Source organism: Mesoplodon densirostris, chromosome 16 (genome assembly GCF_025265405.1).
Source record: "Mesoplodon densirostris isolate mMesDen1 chromosome 16, mMesDen1 primary haplotype, whole genome shotgun sequence".
NCBI classification, from domain to species: Eukaryota; Metazoa; Chordata; class Mammalia; order Artiodactyla; family Ziphiidae; genus Mesoplodon; species Mesoplodon densirostris.
The window spans coordinates 68,346,423-68,363,675 of record NC_082676.1 but is presented as its reverse complement, the minus strand read 5'-3'; the positions used below and the strand labels follow the sequence as shown (position 1 = coordinate 68,363,675).

General features: G+C 41.4%; 1 protein-coding gene across 1 annotated transcript in view; it reads right to left on the bottom strand.

Annotated features, from left to right (window-relative positions):
• Positions 1-7,693: 7,693 nt before the first annotated feature.
• The window catches only part of ZNF133 (zinc finger protein 133), a 33,569-nt gene continuing 24,009 nt past the window's right edge, over positions 7,694-17,253 (bottom strand). Inside the window, 1 exon segment of the mRNA XM_060120215.1 lies at positions 7,694-9,611. Within this exon segment, the coding sequence (XP_059976198.1) occupies positions 7,852-9,611 (1,760 nt within the window). The 3' untranslated portion in view covers positions 7,694-7,851.

Below are 17,253 nucleotides of genomic sequence, written 5' to 3'. Positions count from 1 at the left end.
GGCTTCTTTCACTTAGCAATATGCATTTAAGCCTCAAAGTGTTCTTCAAAAAATAATTCTTAGCTTTAAACAGAAAGACTAGAAATTAACACGGTATGTGTGCAAATCAAGAACCTAGGAGGGCTTCCCTGGTGGCGCAGTGGTTGAGAGTCTGCCTGCCGATGCAGGGGACATGGGTTCGTGCCCCGGTCCGGGAAGATCCCACATGCCATAGAGCGGCTGGGCCCGTGAGCCATGGCCGCTGAGCCTGTGCATCTGGAGCCTGTGCTCTGCAACGGGAGAGGCCACAACAGTGAGAGGCCTGCATACCGCAAAAAAAAAAAAAAAAAAAAAAAAAGAACCTAGGAAAAAATTCAGCCAAAGAAACCCAAGAAAAAAGATGAAAGAAATAAAACTATTATTCAAATTAATGCAATAAAAAAGGCCTAATTAGTAGTGACTAGTAGGGCAACCACAGTACTTGGCTAAGTGTGGATTTTCAGTTATAAGCTTACCAATATTCATATTCTTTATTCTTTAACATATAATTCTCAGATGCGATTTATTAACCAATAGGCCATGAGAAATTGCCATTAAATTTGTGTTTAGATAGATTTTTTCTTAAACTGATAGTGATTTCGAATTTGTTGCCGTTTTCTCAGGGAATATGGCTGAAACAGGTTCTGTTTCAGAGAACTGGAAGCAGAGACACAGATTATAAATTCTCTTCTTGGGTACAGAGGGGAGGCAGGGGAGCCTTGGTATTTATATTGACTCAAACCCAGGCAGCTTCACCACTTATTGTTATACTCTCTAGACTCAAATCATGAGGAATAAAAGAACGTCGTCGATCAGGACCTCAGACTCTGGGCCAGTCAGCAAGTGTCTCCCTTCAAGTAAAGAACACAGTATACATATTTGGGGTTGTATTAATTTAACGCGAAGGAACTATCTGAAAAGGCTCATCAACACTAAACAGCACTAAAATTTTACAAATCAGGACCTAATCGTCTCTTGGTTCCCACATTCTCCTATCGAAGCTCAGGGCAGTGGAGCAGCAGAGCACACGCTTTTCAGGATGGAAAACACCCTTGTTTACTCAGCAGTCTGAGCCCTGGTAGAAATCTCTGCAGTTAGACACATGAAGGAGAGTGGAGATGTGTTTAAAAAAAAAAGCTACAGATGCAGTTGGAAGCATAGGGTATCCTCTGGATTTGAGATAAACTAAAATAGCAAAAGTAGAAGAGTATACTAGCACTGAAAGATATTTAATGGTTGACTTGGAAAAGGCCAGGCATCTTACCTTTTCTCTCCTATCTCTATATCCAGACTTGAGTACCATTTATTGTCAGGCTGTTGGTGGTGTTTTTTTCCGCCTTTCACTGAATTTCTCCCACGGTTTAAGTGCCTCAGCATTTTGTTTATTTTGTCCCTTTCCTCCATAATTCCAATTCTAGACTCCTCAAACTGGCTTCTGAAGCCTCTAGAATTTGACCATTAGTAACAATTTATCTTATTTCCCTAATAACGTTCCCTAAAATCCAGGCAAAGCAGTCTCTTTGTGGAAACTATAGCTGTTATTTCCATGCCTAAAAATTCTACTTCCAGTTTTTCCTGGGTTATTCTTTCTCTCCTCTGACTTTCCAAGTCCTTGTCGTCATTCCCTGATCTCTCCCTAAAGTTCCACACCTTTAAGGAAAACTTTCTTGGCTAATCCTCTCCTCGATGAGGGCGTCCCCTTTGGCTCACCAGTAGCACTGAGAGACTGGGGTACAGAAATGAGCCTTTCGCCGTGGACTGTCTCAATATTCTGTAAGGACTGCGTTGTTCTTCTCTATAATCCTGTATGGAGCTTGAGAACAGGGATTAGAACACAAACTTTTGCTTCTCCCGAGAAAGACTCCCTGCAAATTGACATCACAAAACCAAGCACGCATTCTGGCGGGCCAGCAGGATGGTACACCTGCTTCTGAGATGTTTGTTTTCACACTTTATAGATCGATAAACAGGTACTTAGAGGATTTAACAATCCCAAACAGTCAGCTGTGCTCCATACACAGAGCAAAGGCTCTGGTTTCTCAGAACCGTTTCTCTCAATTTGTTTTGGAAAAACTTAAGAAAACAATTGAAATGCTGTTGCTGCCAGTTTAGGATTTTACCAAGTGTGTGTGAGCTTTATTTTATTTTATTTTTTAAAAAATATGTCTTTGGCCGCACCGGGTCTTAACTGCAACATGCGGGATCTAGTTCCCTGACCAGGGATCGAACCCGGGCCCCTGCATGGGGAGCACGGAGTCTTAACCACTGGACCACCAGGGAAGTCCCGTAAGCTTTATTTTACATTGGCAATTTTAGGCCTCAAATATTTTTGTGGCACCAGATTTGTCCCTAGACTTTTATTCTTCTACCTATTACAGGATTTGGGTAGGTAAGATTTTTTTAAATTTTTAACTGAGATAAGATTCAGATAATATAAAATGTATCATTTTACCATTTTTAAAGTATACAATTCAATGGCTTTTGACACATTCACAATGTTCTGCAGCCATCATCACTGTCTAGTTCCAGAACATTTTTATTACCCCAAAAGGCAGCCCTTTATCACTAATAGGGAAGTTACTCCCTATTTCCCCCTTCTCCTTAGCCCCTGGCAACCACTAATTTGCCTTCTGTCTCTTTGGATTGGCTTATTCTGGATATTTCATATAAATGGAATGTGTGTGTGTTTGTGTGTGTGTTTTAACCGTCATTCTATGAACGTGGTGTATTGTATTGATGGATTTTCCTGTGCTGAACCAGGAAACCATTCCGTCATAGTGTAAAATCCTTTTAACACGCTGCTGGATTTGGTTGCTAGCATTTTGTTGGGGGTTTTTCCATCTGTGTCCATAAAGGATATTGGTCTGTAGTTTTCTTGTGTTGTTTCTGTCAGGCTTTGCTATCAGGGTAGTACTGGCCTCACAGAATGAATTAGGAAGAGGTTTTGTAAGATTTTGAGAAGAATTGGTGTAAAATCTTTAAATGGTAGAAGTCCCCAGCGAAGCCATCTGATTTCCAGGCTTTACTTTGTTGGAAGGTTTTTGATTACTGACTCAATCGCCTTATTCGTATTGGTCTGTTCAGATTTCCTATTTATACAGGATTAAGGGTTTGTATGTTTCAAGCTATCTGTTCATCTAGGTTAACTAATTTGTTGACATAATAATTCATGGCATGCTCTATTTTTTTTTTTTTTTTTTTTTTTTGCGGTACGCGGGCCTCTCACCGCTGTGGCCTCCCCCGTTGAGGAGCACAGGCTCTGGACGTGCAGGCTTAGCGGCCATGGCTCACAGGCCCAGCCGCTCCACGGCACATGGGATCCTCCCAGACCGGGGCACGAACCCGTGTCCCCTGCATTGGCAGGCAGACTCTCAACCACTGCGCCACCAGGGAAGCCCGACGGCATGCTCTATTAATCCTTTTCGGTTCTGTAAAGTCATTAGTAACGGCCCACTTTAATTTCTAATTTTAGTCATTTGAGGCTCCTCTCTTTTTGTCTTGGTCAGTCTCGCTAAAAGTTTGTCGGTGTTGTTGCTCTTTTCAAAGAAACTTTTGGTTTCACTGATTTGTCTCTATTAATTTCTATTGTCTATGTTAATTTCCACTCTAATCTTAGTTCTTTTGTCCTTGCTTCAAGTTTGAGTTTGCCCTTTTTCTAGTTTCCTAAGATCAAAGCTTAGGTTCATGATTTGAGATCTTCCTTGATTTGAGATCTTCTTTTAATTTTTTTTTTTTTTAATTTTATTTATTTATTTATTTATGGCTGTGTTGGCTCTTCGTTTCTATGCGAGGGCTTTCTCTAGTTGCGGCAAGTGGGGGCCACTCCTCATCGCGGTGCGTGGGCCTCTCACTATCACGGCCTCTCGTTGCAGAGCACAGGCTCCAGATGCGCAGGCTCAGTAATTGTGGCTCACGGGACTAGTTGCTCCGCAGCATGTGGGATCTTCCCAGACCAGGGCTCGAACCCGTGTCCCCTGCATTGGCAGGCAGATTCTCAACCACTGCGCCACCAGGGAAGCCCTTCTTTTAATTTTTTAATTTTTAAAAATCTATTTATTTTTGGCTGCGTTGTGTCTTCATTGCTGCATGCAGGCTTTCCCTAGTTGTGGCGAGCGGGGGCTACTCTTTGTTGTGGCGCACGGGCTCAGCAGTTGTGGCTCGTAGTCTCAGTAGCTGCAGTGAGAGGGCTTAGTTGCTCCGCAGCATGTGGGATCTTCCCTGACCAGGGCTCAAACCGTGTCCCCTGCATTGGCAGGCAGATTCTTAACCACTGCGCCACCAGGGAAGCCCCTAGATCTTCCTTCTTTTTAAACGTAGGCCTTGATAGCTATAAATTTCCTGAGCACTACTTTTGCTGTACACCATAAGTTTCGGTGTGTTTTCATTTCATTCATCTCAAAGCAATTTTAAATTGAATAGTCATTGGTTCCCTTTTAATCTAAATTAATTTTGACAAAAAATAAAAAAATTAATTTTGATCTTTTAGTTTTTAAAGTGGAATCAACCAGAAGGCAAGGGTGTATGGGAAATAATTTTCCAGCATTGCTAATATAAACTCAAATTTTAGATTCCTTTTTTTCACGTTTTACATTTTTTGGAGTGTAACAGGCTCTGTTGTTTACAAGGTTGAGTTGAAAAATTATCTGCCCCCTCTGTGTTTTAAAATTCCCATGTTCCCCATTTGATTTTAGCTGTCATAATGAGACAGAAAGCATCAGAAAACTTCCTTGCACCTGTGGTGGAAACCTTAGCAGCAGGCATTCATTGCTCCATTCAAAGCATTTTCTAGTTTCCCTTGCAATTTCTTCTTTGACCCATTGGTTGTTTGCAAGTGTGTTGTTTCCACACATCTGTGGAATTTCCAGTTTTCCTTGTTACTGATTTCTAGTTTCATTTTATTGTGGTCAGACAGAGAAGATACCTGGTATGATTTCAATCTTTTAATATTTATTGATAACTTTTCTATGGCCCTACATATCTTGGAGAATATTCCACATGCACTGGAGAAGCATGTGTATTCCAGTTGTTGGGTGGAGTGTTCTGTGCATGTCTGTTGGGTCTAGTTGGTTTATAGTAATGCTCAAGTCCTGTTTCCTTATTGATCTTGTGTCTAGTTTCTCCATCCATTATTTAAGGTGGGGCATTGAAATCTTCAATTATTATTGTAGAACTATTCCTCCCTTCAATTCTGTTAATTTTCTACTTCATATGTTGTGGGGCACTGTTAGGTGTGTATGTAATTGTTACATCTTCTTGATGGATTAACCCTTTTATCAACATAGAATGTCATTGTCTCTTGAAACAATTTTTGACTTGAAGTCCAATAATGTGATATTAGTATAGCTGCCTCACCTGTTTTGGTTATTTGCATGGAATATCCTTTTTTCCATTCGTTCACTTTCAACCTGTTTGTGCCTTTGGCTCTAAAGTGAGTATCTCTGAGATAGCATATAGTTGGATCATGTGTTTTGTAATCTATTCTGCTGGTGTCCCTCTTAATTGGAGAGCTTAATCCATCTGTATTCGAAGTAATTACTGATAAGAAAGGACATACTTTTCCAACTGTGGTATTTTCTGTATAGCTTATGTAAGTTTTGTTCCCCAATTCATCCAATACTGCCTTCTTTTGTGTTTTTTTCAAGTGTATCATTTTTTTCTCAAAATATAAATTCTGTATATTTCTGTATATACATATTTACATATGTACAGGATATACTTCTGTATATTTTTTCTAGTTATTTTCTTCAAAATTACCCTGGAGATTATAATTATCATCTTAATTTTCTAACAATCTAGTTTGAATTAATGCCAACTTAATTTCAATAGCATATAAAAATTATTCTATACAATTCCATCCCATCTTATGTTGTGTTGTCACAACTTATATCTTTATACATTACGTGCTCATTAACAGGTTTATGATTATTGTTTATTCATTTGTCTTTTAAATCACATATGAGAAAGAAAGTTACAAGCCAAAAATATGATGATACTGACTTCATACTTAACTATGCAGCTACCTTTACTGGCATTATTATTATCATTTTGTATGGCTTCAGGTTACTATTCCAGTGTCCTTTCGTTCCAGCCTTGAGCATTTCTTGTAGGTCATGTCTATTAGTTATGAAATCCCTCAGACCTTCTGAGAATGTCTTAACTTCTCTACTTTTGCCAGACATAGAATTCTTGGTTGACCTTTTTTTTCTTTCAAGCACATTAAATATACCATCCCGCTGCCTTCTGGCATCCATGGTGTCTAACAAAAACCGGAGTCAATCTTACTGAGGATCTCTCATACGTGGCACGTCTCTTTCCATGCTTTCAAGATTCTCTTTTGACAGTCTGACCACGTGTCCTGGTGTGGACTGTGAAGTTGAGCCGGACACATGCCATCAGTTCCTTGACAAGTGCCCAGTACTGCCCCCTGGGAGTGACTCTCATGGCTTTTGTGTCTGCACTGTTATTCTTCCTTTTCCCTAAGAAATGGCCTGTTTACAGATCAGTATATTTCTCAGCCTGCCTCCCTGCCCATATAAACGTAGGCGTTTTTCTCTGTCCTTTTCAGACTAAGCTGGTGTTTCTATTTCAAATGTCTTGGGTTTCCTATGCCTCTTCCTGAATTTCACTCCATTAGATGAAACCAAACCTACAAACCTTTTCAAGTCGGGCCCCTCTCTGGTTTGGGTTGAGTGTAGGGTGCCGTGGGATGATACCCTTAAAACTCATAGAAGCCATTTTGTGGAGTTGGTAGGGTCTAGGAGCTGCACACTGAAATCTTCTGAAGTCTTAAAGGTTTTCATAGCTGCAACCTTGAGATGATCCTTACCTTAAAGGCCACTTGTTTAGAGCAAAACCACTGTGGATGCGAACACAATGAAGGAGGTATGGTTGAGAATCTTCAAATATGATTAAATACCTTTTCACTATGATAAATAGCCTTGTGGTTGGAGAACTACTAAGTTCTAACTCTTGAGGGTGTGTGGCTAAGGGACCTTAGACCAGTTACTGGATGGTTGGCATGAGGGCTGGGCATGGGGCGGAGTGCCAAGGAGCACAACTGGAAGTTCTAACCCTAATGTTACAGGGCTGATTTGGGAATGTGGCTTCAAGTCTTATTCCTGTTACCGAAGGGCCTAGGAGGGCACCTGCTTACAGGCTGTCTCATTATCAGAGCACCATGTTCTTGGTGATCTGAATGGGTGTGACTGGAGACCCAAGGTTGTCATAGCCAGAGGACCAGGCTCTGGGACTGGAGTGCTGGGGACAATATATTGTCAAGGGGGCCCCAAGACATGAGGACTAGGGACCAAAGCCTGAAAAAAAGCAATAAAGGTAGTTAGGGGATGATTCAGCAAAGGCAACAATGTAGATGTTTCAGAGCCAGGAGGAGAGGGGCAAGAAAGGGGGCTACAGATGAGAGGAGTGGCTAGGGGAAGCCATATTTCCTGGAAGATTCCCTCCCCTCACCTGAATCCCCTGAATCCCCTGAATACAGTCCCCAGATTCTCTCCTTATACAGGGGACCAGACTTTTCCAATAAATACGGAGTGACTCAGTTCTTATGTCTTACAAGGAACTGAATTTTTATGGAATAGTGGACTCAGCAGCTCAAGATTTCCATAACACTCCTTATTCCCTATCTTTATAGAGGAATGAATGAGGTACACAGCCACGGTTTGTAAAGAAGCAGTTTATTAGAACAAAAGACCACAAAACATGAAGACGTAGCATGGAGGAAGTAAACGAAGTCAAATGTCCTTTGACCACTTACGGAATGCGTTTCATGAAAGTGTAAGATGTTTGTTTATTCAGTCCTCACCACCATCTTCACTCTCAAAGAGAGTGTAAGGGGTCAGAAGATTGCTCTGAGTAGGCCTCAGGGTCAGACTGAAGTCGCAGTTTGTGGTGGGCGGACTTCATCCTCCTGTGTCTGCTGAGGTGAGACCTCTGGCTAAAGCCTTGTCCACACATCTTGCACACATAAGGCTTCCTGCCGTGGTGTGTCATCTGATGTAAGATGAGGTGTGACTTTTGGGGAAAGCCTTGGCCACACTCTCTGAAAAAACAGGGCTTTTCTTCCGAGTGTACCCATTTGTGCGTGATTAAAGCTGACTTATTGCTAAAGCCAAGTCCACACTGCCTGCACGTGTAAGGCTTTTCCCTCGAGTGTTTCCGCCTGTGCCGGATGAGACCTGCCTGGTGACTGAAGCCTCGCCCACACTCCCTGCACACGTACGGCTTTTCTCCTGAGTGTGTCCTCTGGTGTGCAACAAGGTTGGACTTCTGGCTGAAGCCTCGCCCGCACTCCTCACACACCATGGGCTTTTCCCCTGAGTGTGTCCTCTGGTGTCTGATGAGATTTGACTGCTGGCTGAAGCCTCGCCCACAGTCCTTACACACAATGGGCTTATCCCCTGAGTGTATGTTCTGGTGTCTGTTGAGGTGTGACTTGAGACTAAAGCCTCGCCCACACACCCCACACACGTAAGGCTTCTCCCCAGTGTGTGTCCGCCTGTGTGAGATGAGGGTTGAATTCTGGCTGAAGCTGTGCCCACACACGCCACACACATAAGGCTTCTCCTTGGAGTGTGTCCTCTGGTGGTTGACAAGGGTGGTTCTCTGCCTGAAGCACCGCCCACACTCCTTGCAGGCATAAGGCTTCTCCCCGGAGTGTGTCCTCTGGTGTGAGATGAGGTTCGACCTGTCGCTGAAGCCCAGTCCACAGTCACTGCACACGATAGTCTTCTCCTCCAAGTGCGTCCTCTGGTGTCTGACGACAGCTGACTTCTGGCTGAAGCCTTTCCCACATTCCTGGCACACGTAGGGCTTCTCCCCAGAGTGTGTCCGCTGGTGTATGATGAGGTTTGACTTCTGGCTGAAGCCTCGCCCGCACTCGCTGCACATGTAAGGCTTCTCGCCTGAGTGTGTCCTCTCGTGTATGATGAGTGTCGACTTCCGGTTAAAGCCTCGCCCACACTCCCTGCACACAATGGGCTTCTCCCCCGAGTGTGCCTTCTGGTGTCTGGCAAGGCTTTTCTTTAGGCTAAAGCCCTTCTCACACACCCCGCACACATAAGGCTTCTCCCCTGAGTGTATCCTCTGGTGACTGAGCAGGTTTGTCATCTTGCTGAAGCCCAGTCCACACTCCCCACAGTTGACTGTTCCAAACCCTAAGACTTCTATCCTCTTCAACAGTCTGTCTGTTTCCTCGGGGTTCCCCGTCTGAGCTGGGCTGGCCGCTACCTCCACGCCTTGGATGCCATCCCCAGAGCTGACCGGCTGCCGCTGGGGTGGCGGCCTGGGGAACGTGCCTGAAGTCCTTTTCTTTGTCTTTCCAAACAAAGGCTGGGTGCCTTCTCTCTCCTGACCTTCTGCTTTATCATTCCAGGGACTTCCATCAGAGGCTTGCAGCTGCTGCTGCTGCTGCTGGTCCCCAGGGCACGGATCTCCTGGCTGGACAGGCTCTTCTGCACACCAGCACGTGAAGATCCAGGGAGGGTGACTACACAGCATGTGCTGCTGCATGCGGAACTGCTGACTGGAGAAGTCCGGAGGGCGGAAGGGACCGAGATGGAGTTCTGGCTTTGGTTCTCCTGCAGAGAGAGGAGCGTGAGTCAGAACTGAGACCCGAGGCAGCCGGAGCAGTTCTGCCTCATCTGATGTTAAGACTTGATTCCCTGTTCTTCCAAATGCTTAGAACTTATGGGCTACCCGGCAAGACTTCCTTCACAGGACCTGCTACATTTACCTCCTAACGCCCAGCCACCACAGTGATAGAAACTGGGCCCAAACGATATTCTATGACAGAGAGATCTAACCACAGGACCCTCGTGGAAGGGTCTTGTCTCCCCTGTTTCCCTAGGAGAATGGGGTGGAAGGAGAGCAGTCATTCAGACTGGAGGACCCCTGGTGGAGGAGGCACCATAGTCGCGGTTAAAGAGATCACGAGCGAAAACACCTGAAATGGAGTGTCCCGCCTCACTAACAAATAGTCCTTAGAGGATTACTTTGTACCAGCATTTCTACAAGGCAGTAGGCTTTCTGCAATAAACAACACATACATAGTCTAGGCGCCCCCCCCACAGTGACTGGTGCCCCTGACCAATTCAAGCCCTGTTAACTTCCATAATTAATCTAAATAAAAACTTCCCCAGGGGGAGGAACCAAGATGGCAGAGTAGAAGGACGTGCTCTCACTCCCTCTTGCGAGAACACCAGAATCACAGCTGGTTGCTGGACAATCATCGACAGGAAGACACTGGAACTCACCAAAAAAGATACCCCACATCCAACGACAAAGGAGAAGCCACAATGAGATGGTAGGAGGGGCACAATCACAGTAAAATCAAATCCCATAACTGGTGGGTGGATGACTCACAGACTGGAGAACACTTATACCACAGAAATCCACCCACTGGAGTGAAGGTTCTGAGCCCCACGTCAGGCTTCCCAACCTGGGGGTCCGGCAATGGGAGGAGGAATTCCTAGAGAATCAGACTTTGAAGCCTAGTGGGAATTGACTGCATGACTTCAATAGGACTGCGGGAAACAGAGACTCCACTCTTAGAGTGCACACACAAAGTAGTGTGTGCATCGGGACCCAGGGGAAGGAGCAGTGACCCCAGGCAAGACTGACCCAGACCTACCTGCTAGTGTTGGAGGGTCTCCTGCAGAGGCAGGGGGTGGCTGTGGCTCACCGTGGGGACAAGGACGCTGGCAGTAGAAGTTCTGGGAAGTACTACTCAGTGTGAGCCCTCCCCAGAGTCTGCCATTAGCCCCAGCAAAGAGCCCAGGTAGTCACCAGTGTTGTGTAGCCTCAGGCCAAACAACCAACAGGGAGGGAACCCAGCCCCACCCATCAGCAGTCAAGTGGATTAAAGTTTTACTGAGCTCTGCCCACCAGAGCAACAGCCAGCTCTACCCACCACCAGTCCCTCCCATCAAGCCTCTTAGATAGCCTCATCCACCAGAGGGCAGACAGCAGAAGCAAGAAGAACTACAATCCTGCAGCCTGTGGAAAAAAAAAACCACATTCACAGAAGGACAAGATGAAAACGCAGAGGGCTATGTACCAGATGAAGGAACAAGATAAAACCCCAGAAAAACAACTAAATGAAGTGGAGATAGGCAACCTTCTAGAAAAAGAATTCAGAATAATGATAGTGAAGATGATCTGGGACCTCGGAAAAACAATGGAGGCAAAGATCGAGAAGGTGCAAGAAATGTTTAACAAAGACCTAGAAGGATTAAAGAACAAACAAACAGAGATGAACAATACAATAACTGAAATGAAAACTACACTAGAAGGAATCAATAGCAGAATAACTGAGGCAGAAGAACGGATAAGTGACCTGGAAGACAGAATGGTGGAATTCACTGCTGCAGAACAGAATAAAGAAAAAAGAAGGAAAAGAAATGAAGACAGCCTAAGAGACCTCTGGGACAACATTAAACACAACAACATTCACATTATAGGGGTCCCAGAAGGAGAAGAGAGAGAGAAAGAACCAGAGAAAATATTTGAAGAGATTATAGTCGAAAGCTTACCTAACATGGGAAAGGAAATAGCCACCCAACTCCAGGAAGCACAGCGAGTCCCATACAGGATAAACCCAAGGAGAAACACACTGAGACACATAGAAATCAAATTGGCCAAAATTAAAGACAAAGAAAAATTATTGAAAGCAGCAAGGGAAAAATGACAAATAATATACAAGGGAACTCCCATAAGGTTAACAGCTGATGTCTCAGCAGATACTCTACAAGCCAGATGGGACTGGCATGATAAAGTGATGAAAAGTAAGAACCTACAACCAAGATTACTCTACCTGGCAAGGATCGCATTCAGATTCGATGGAGAAATCAAACGCTTTACAGACAAGCAAAAGCTAAGAGAATTGAGCACCACGAAACCAGCTCTACAATAAATGCTAAAGGAACTTCTCTAAGTGGGAAACACAAGAGAAGAAAAAGACCTACAAAAACAAACCCAAAACAACTAAGAAAATGGTCACAGGAACATACATATCAATAATTACCTTAAACATGAATGGATTAAATGCTCCAACCAAAAGACACAGGCTTGCTGAATGGATACAAAAACAAGACCCATATATATGCTGTCTACAAGAAACCCACTTCAGACCTAGGGACACATACAGACTGAAAGTGAGGTGATGGAAAAAGATATTCCATGCAAATGGAAATCAAAAGAAAGCTGGAGTAGCTATACTCATATCAGATAAAATAGACTTTAAAATAAAGAATGTTACAAGAGACAAGGAAGGACACTACATAATGATCAAGGGATCCATCCCAGAAGAAGATATAACAATTATAAATATATATGCACCCAACATAGGAGCACCTCAATACATAAGGCAACTGCTAACAGCTATAAAAGAGGAAATTGACAGTAACACAATAATAGTGGGTGACTTTAACACCTCACTTACACCAATGGACAGATCATCCAAAATGAAAACAAATAAGGAAAGAGAAGCTTTAAATGACACAATAGACCAGATAGATTTAATTGATATTTATAGGACATTCCATTGAAAAACAGTAGATTAACTTTCTTCTCAAGTGCACACGGAACATTCTCCAGGATAGATCACATCTTGGGTCAAAAATAAAGGCTCAGTAAATTTAAGAAAACTGAAATCACATCAAGCATCTTTTCTGACCACAACGCTATGAGATTAGAAATGAATTACAGGGGAAAAAACGTAAAAAACACAAACACATGGAGACTAAAAAATACGTTACTAAATAACCAAGAGATCACTCAAGAAATCGAAGAGGATATCAAAAAATACCTAGAGAAAGATGACAATGAAAACATGATGATCCAAAACCTATGGGATGCAGCAAAAGCAGTTCTAAGAGGGAAGTTTATAGTTATACAAGCCTAACTCAAGAAACAAGAAAAATCTCAAGTAAACAATCTAACCTTACACCTAAAGGAACTAGAGAAAGAAGAACAAACAAAACCCAAAGTTAGCAGAAGGAAAGAAATCATAAAGATCAGAGCAGAAATAAATGAAATAGAAACAAAACAATAGCAAAGATCAATAAAACTAAAAGCTGGTTCTTTGAGAAGATAAACAAAATTGATAAACCATTAGCCAGACTCATCAAGAAAAAGAGGGAGAGGACTCAAATCAATAGAATTAGAAATGAAAAAGGAAAAGTTACAACAGACACTGCAGAAACACAAATCATCCTAAGAGACTACTACAAGCAACTCTATGCCAATAAAATGGACAACCTGGAAGAAATGGACAAATTCTTAGAAAGGTATAACCTTCCAAGACTGAACCAGGAAGAAATAGAAAATATGAACAGACCAATGACAAGTAATGAAATTGAAACTGTGATTAAAAATCTTCCAACAAACAAACGTCCAGGACCAATGGCTTCACAGGTGAATTCTATCAAACATTTAGAGAAGAGCTAACACCTATACTTCTCAAACTCTTCCAAAAAATTGCGTAGGAAGGAACACTCCCAAACTCATTTTATGAGGCCACCAATCACCCTGATACCAAAACCAGACAAAGATACTACAAAAAAAAAATTAAAAATTACAGACCAATATCACTGATGAATATAGATGCAAAATTCCTCAACAAAATACTAGCAAACAATCCAACAGCACATTAAAAGGATCATACACCATGATCAAGTGGGATTTATCCCAGGGATGCAAGGATTCTTCAATACACGCAAATCAATCAATGTGATACACCATATTAACAAACTGAAGAATAAAAACCATATGATCATCTCAATAGATGCAGAAAAAGCTTTTGACAAAATTCAATACCTATTTATGATAAAAGCTCTCCAGAAAGTGGGCATAGAGGGAACCTACCTCAACATAATAAAGGCCAGATACGACAAACCCACAGCAAACATCATTCTCAATGGTGAAAAACTGAAAGCATTTCCTCTAAGATCAGGAGCAAGACAAGGATGTCCACTCTCACCACTATTATTCAACATAGTTTTGGAAGTCCTAGCCACTGCAATCAGAAAAGAAAAAGAAATAAAAGGAATACAAATTGGAAAAGAAGAAGTAAAACTGTCACTGTTTGCAGATGACATGATACTATACATAGAGAATCTTAAAAATGCCACCAGAAAACTACTAGAGCTAATCAATGCATTTGGTAAAGTTGCAGGATACAAAATTAATGCACAGAAATCTCTGGCATTCCTATACACTAATGATGAAAAATCTGAAAGAGAAATTATGGAAACACTCCCACTGACCATTGCAACAAAAAGAATAAAAGACCTAGGAATAAACCTACCTAGGGAGAAAAAAGACCTGTATGCAGAAAACTATTAGACACTGATGAAAGAAATAAAAGATGATACCAAGAGATGGTGAGATATACCATGTTCTTGGATTGGAAGAATCAATATTGTGAAAATGACTATACTACCCAAAGCAATCTACAGATTCAAAGCAATCCCTATCAAATTACCAATGGCATTTTTTACAGAACTAGAACAAATCATCTTAAAATTTGTATGGAAACACAAAAGACCCCGAATAGCAAAAGCAGTCTTGAAGGAAAAAAAACGGAGCTGGAGGAATCAGACTCCTTGACTTCAGACTATACTACAAAGCTACAGTAATGAAGACAATATGGTACTGGCACAAAAACAGAAACATAGATCAATGGAACAAGATAGAAAGCCCAGAGATAACCCATGCACCTATGGTCAGCTAATCTAAGACAAAGGAGGCAAAGATATACAATGGAGAAAAGACAGTCTCTTCAATAAGTGATGCTGGGAAAACTGGACAGCTACATGTAAAACAATGAAATTAGAACACTCCCTAACACCATACACAAAAGTGAACTCAAAATGGATTCAAGACCTAAATGTAAGACTGGACACTATAAAACTCTTAGAGGAAAACATTGGAAGAACACTCTGTGACATAAATCACAGCAAGATATTTTTTGATCCACCTCCTAGAGTAATGGAAATAAAAACAAAAATAAACAAATAGGACCTAATGAAACTTAAAAGCTTTTGCACAGGAAAGGAAACCATAAACAAGACAAAAAGACTACCCTCAGAATGGGAGAAAATATTTGCAAAGGAATCAACGGACAAAGGATTAATCTCCAAAATATATAAACAGCTCATGCAGCTCAATATTAAACAAACAACCCAATCCAAAAATGGGCAGAAGACCTAAATAGACATTTCTCCAAAGGAGACACACAGATGGCCAAGAAGCACATGAAAAGCTGCTCAACATCACTAATTATTAGAGAAATGCAAATCAAAACTACAATGAGGTATCACCTCACACCAGTTAGAATGAGCATCATCAGAAAATCTACAAACAAATGCTGGAGAGGGTGTGGAGAAAAGGGAGCCCTCTTGCACTGTTGGTGGGAATGTAAATTGATACAGCCACTATGGAGAACAGTATGGAGGTTCCTTAAAAAACTAAAAATAGAATTACCATATGACCCAGCAATCCCACTACTGGGCATATACCCAGAGAAAACCATAATTCAAAAAGACACATGCACCCCAATGTTCACTGCAGCACTATTTACAATAGCCAGGTCATGGAAGCAACCTAAATGCCCATCGACAGACAAATGGAAAAGAAGTTGTGGTACATATATACAATGGAATATTACTCAGCCATAAAAAGGAACAAAACTGAGTCATTTGTTGAGACCTGGATGGATCTAGAGACTGTCATACAGAGTGAAGTAAGTCAGAAAGAGAAAAACAAATATCGTATATTAACGTATGTATGTGGAACCTAGAAAAATGGTACAGATGAACTGGTTTGCAGGGCACAAGTTGAGATACAAATGTAGAGAACAAATGTATGGACACCAAGGGAGCAAAACCACGGTGGGGTGGGATGGTGGTGTGCTAAATTGCGTGATTCAGATTGACATGTATACACTGACGTATATAAAATTGATGACTAATAAGAACCTGCAGTATAAAAAAATGAAAAAAACAATACTAAACTTTCTTCGGGTTATTTGTATGGAAATATGTTAATACAAATGTTTCAGACATTACATGAAATTTCTAAAAATCTTATATGTTCTGGTATAATGTTATAAGTCATAATTCTAGTTATTACTTTAAAATGTATATCTCAGAAATAACTAAATTTCCTTGTCAATTGCATTATTATGAACTTTCATCAAATCTTTTAACCGTGGTCATTTTTAAGTCTTTTGTCATTTACAGACAGTTCTGGGTGTATTCTGATGCTTTTGCAAAAATGTTCCTATAAAAGGGTTTCATCTTCAAGGAATTCATGGAAAAGACCCAGACAAGTACAGGTTTCTGGTAACTGACTATACTGCTGAACTGAATGAATAAGCATTTTCAGAACTCTGCTGGAAAACTGATGAATTAATAAAAGTGCTAACAAAAGATCAAGATGAAAAAAAATTAATTACATGGGACTGAGTGAACTGATGAGGATGATTATAATTTTTGTGACTTTCTGTTTGAATAAAAAAAAATCCCCCCCCAAAAAAAAGAATGATGGGGAGTCAATGGGTGAGTCGAATCTGGCACCAACAGAACAAAGAAATACAAGTTGAAAACTATAGATTATGTGAATTTTCTTGTAGCATTGCCTGCCATCTGGGTATAGGAGTGGAAATCAATTGCTGGAAAGAAAAAAAGGGTGGCTATGATAGGTCAACAGAAACAAATGAGAATGCTGGTAAGAAATGGAGATGAAGCAAGAGACTGAGGAAAAGTTACTGGCTTAGAAAAGTGCAATAAGCTTGATTTAATGGCAGAGGATGGAAGGATAAGGAAACAACAAAATGGGAGAATTTTAGAGTTTAAGGTACCAGAGGTGGCAAGAAGCTGGGGTTATATTCCCTAACAGTAAGAAAGAGAACTAACTCTGAGGTCAGAGTGTCCAATATGGTATACAACCCCAAGATGGTAACAAAGGAAGGAGGTGAAATACAAATGCAGCCAGGTATTAAAATCAATAAAGACAGAGAGAGAGTATCTTAGAGGTCAGTGGAAAATATGGACTAGGATAGGTGACAGACAATTTCAAATAGGGAGAAGTTACTGAAGGAGAATAGGTCTTTTTTATTTTAAGAGACATACAATGTACTGTAAACATTTTTAATTTTCTCATTGAAACTGTCAATATTAAGAAATTTACTTGGAATCACACACACACAAAAAATTTCCC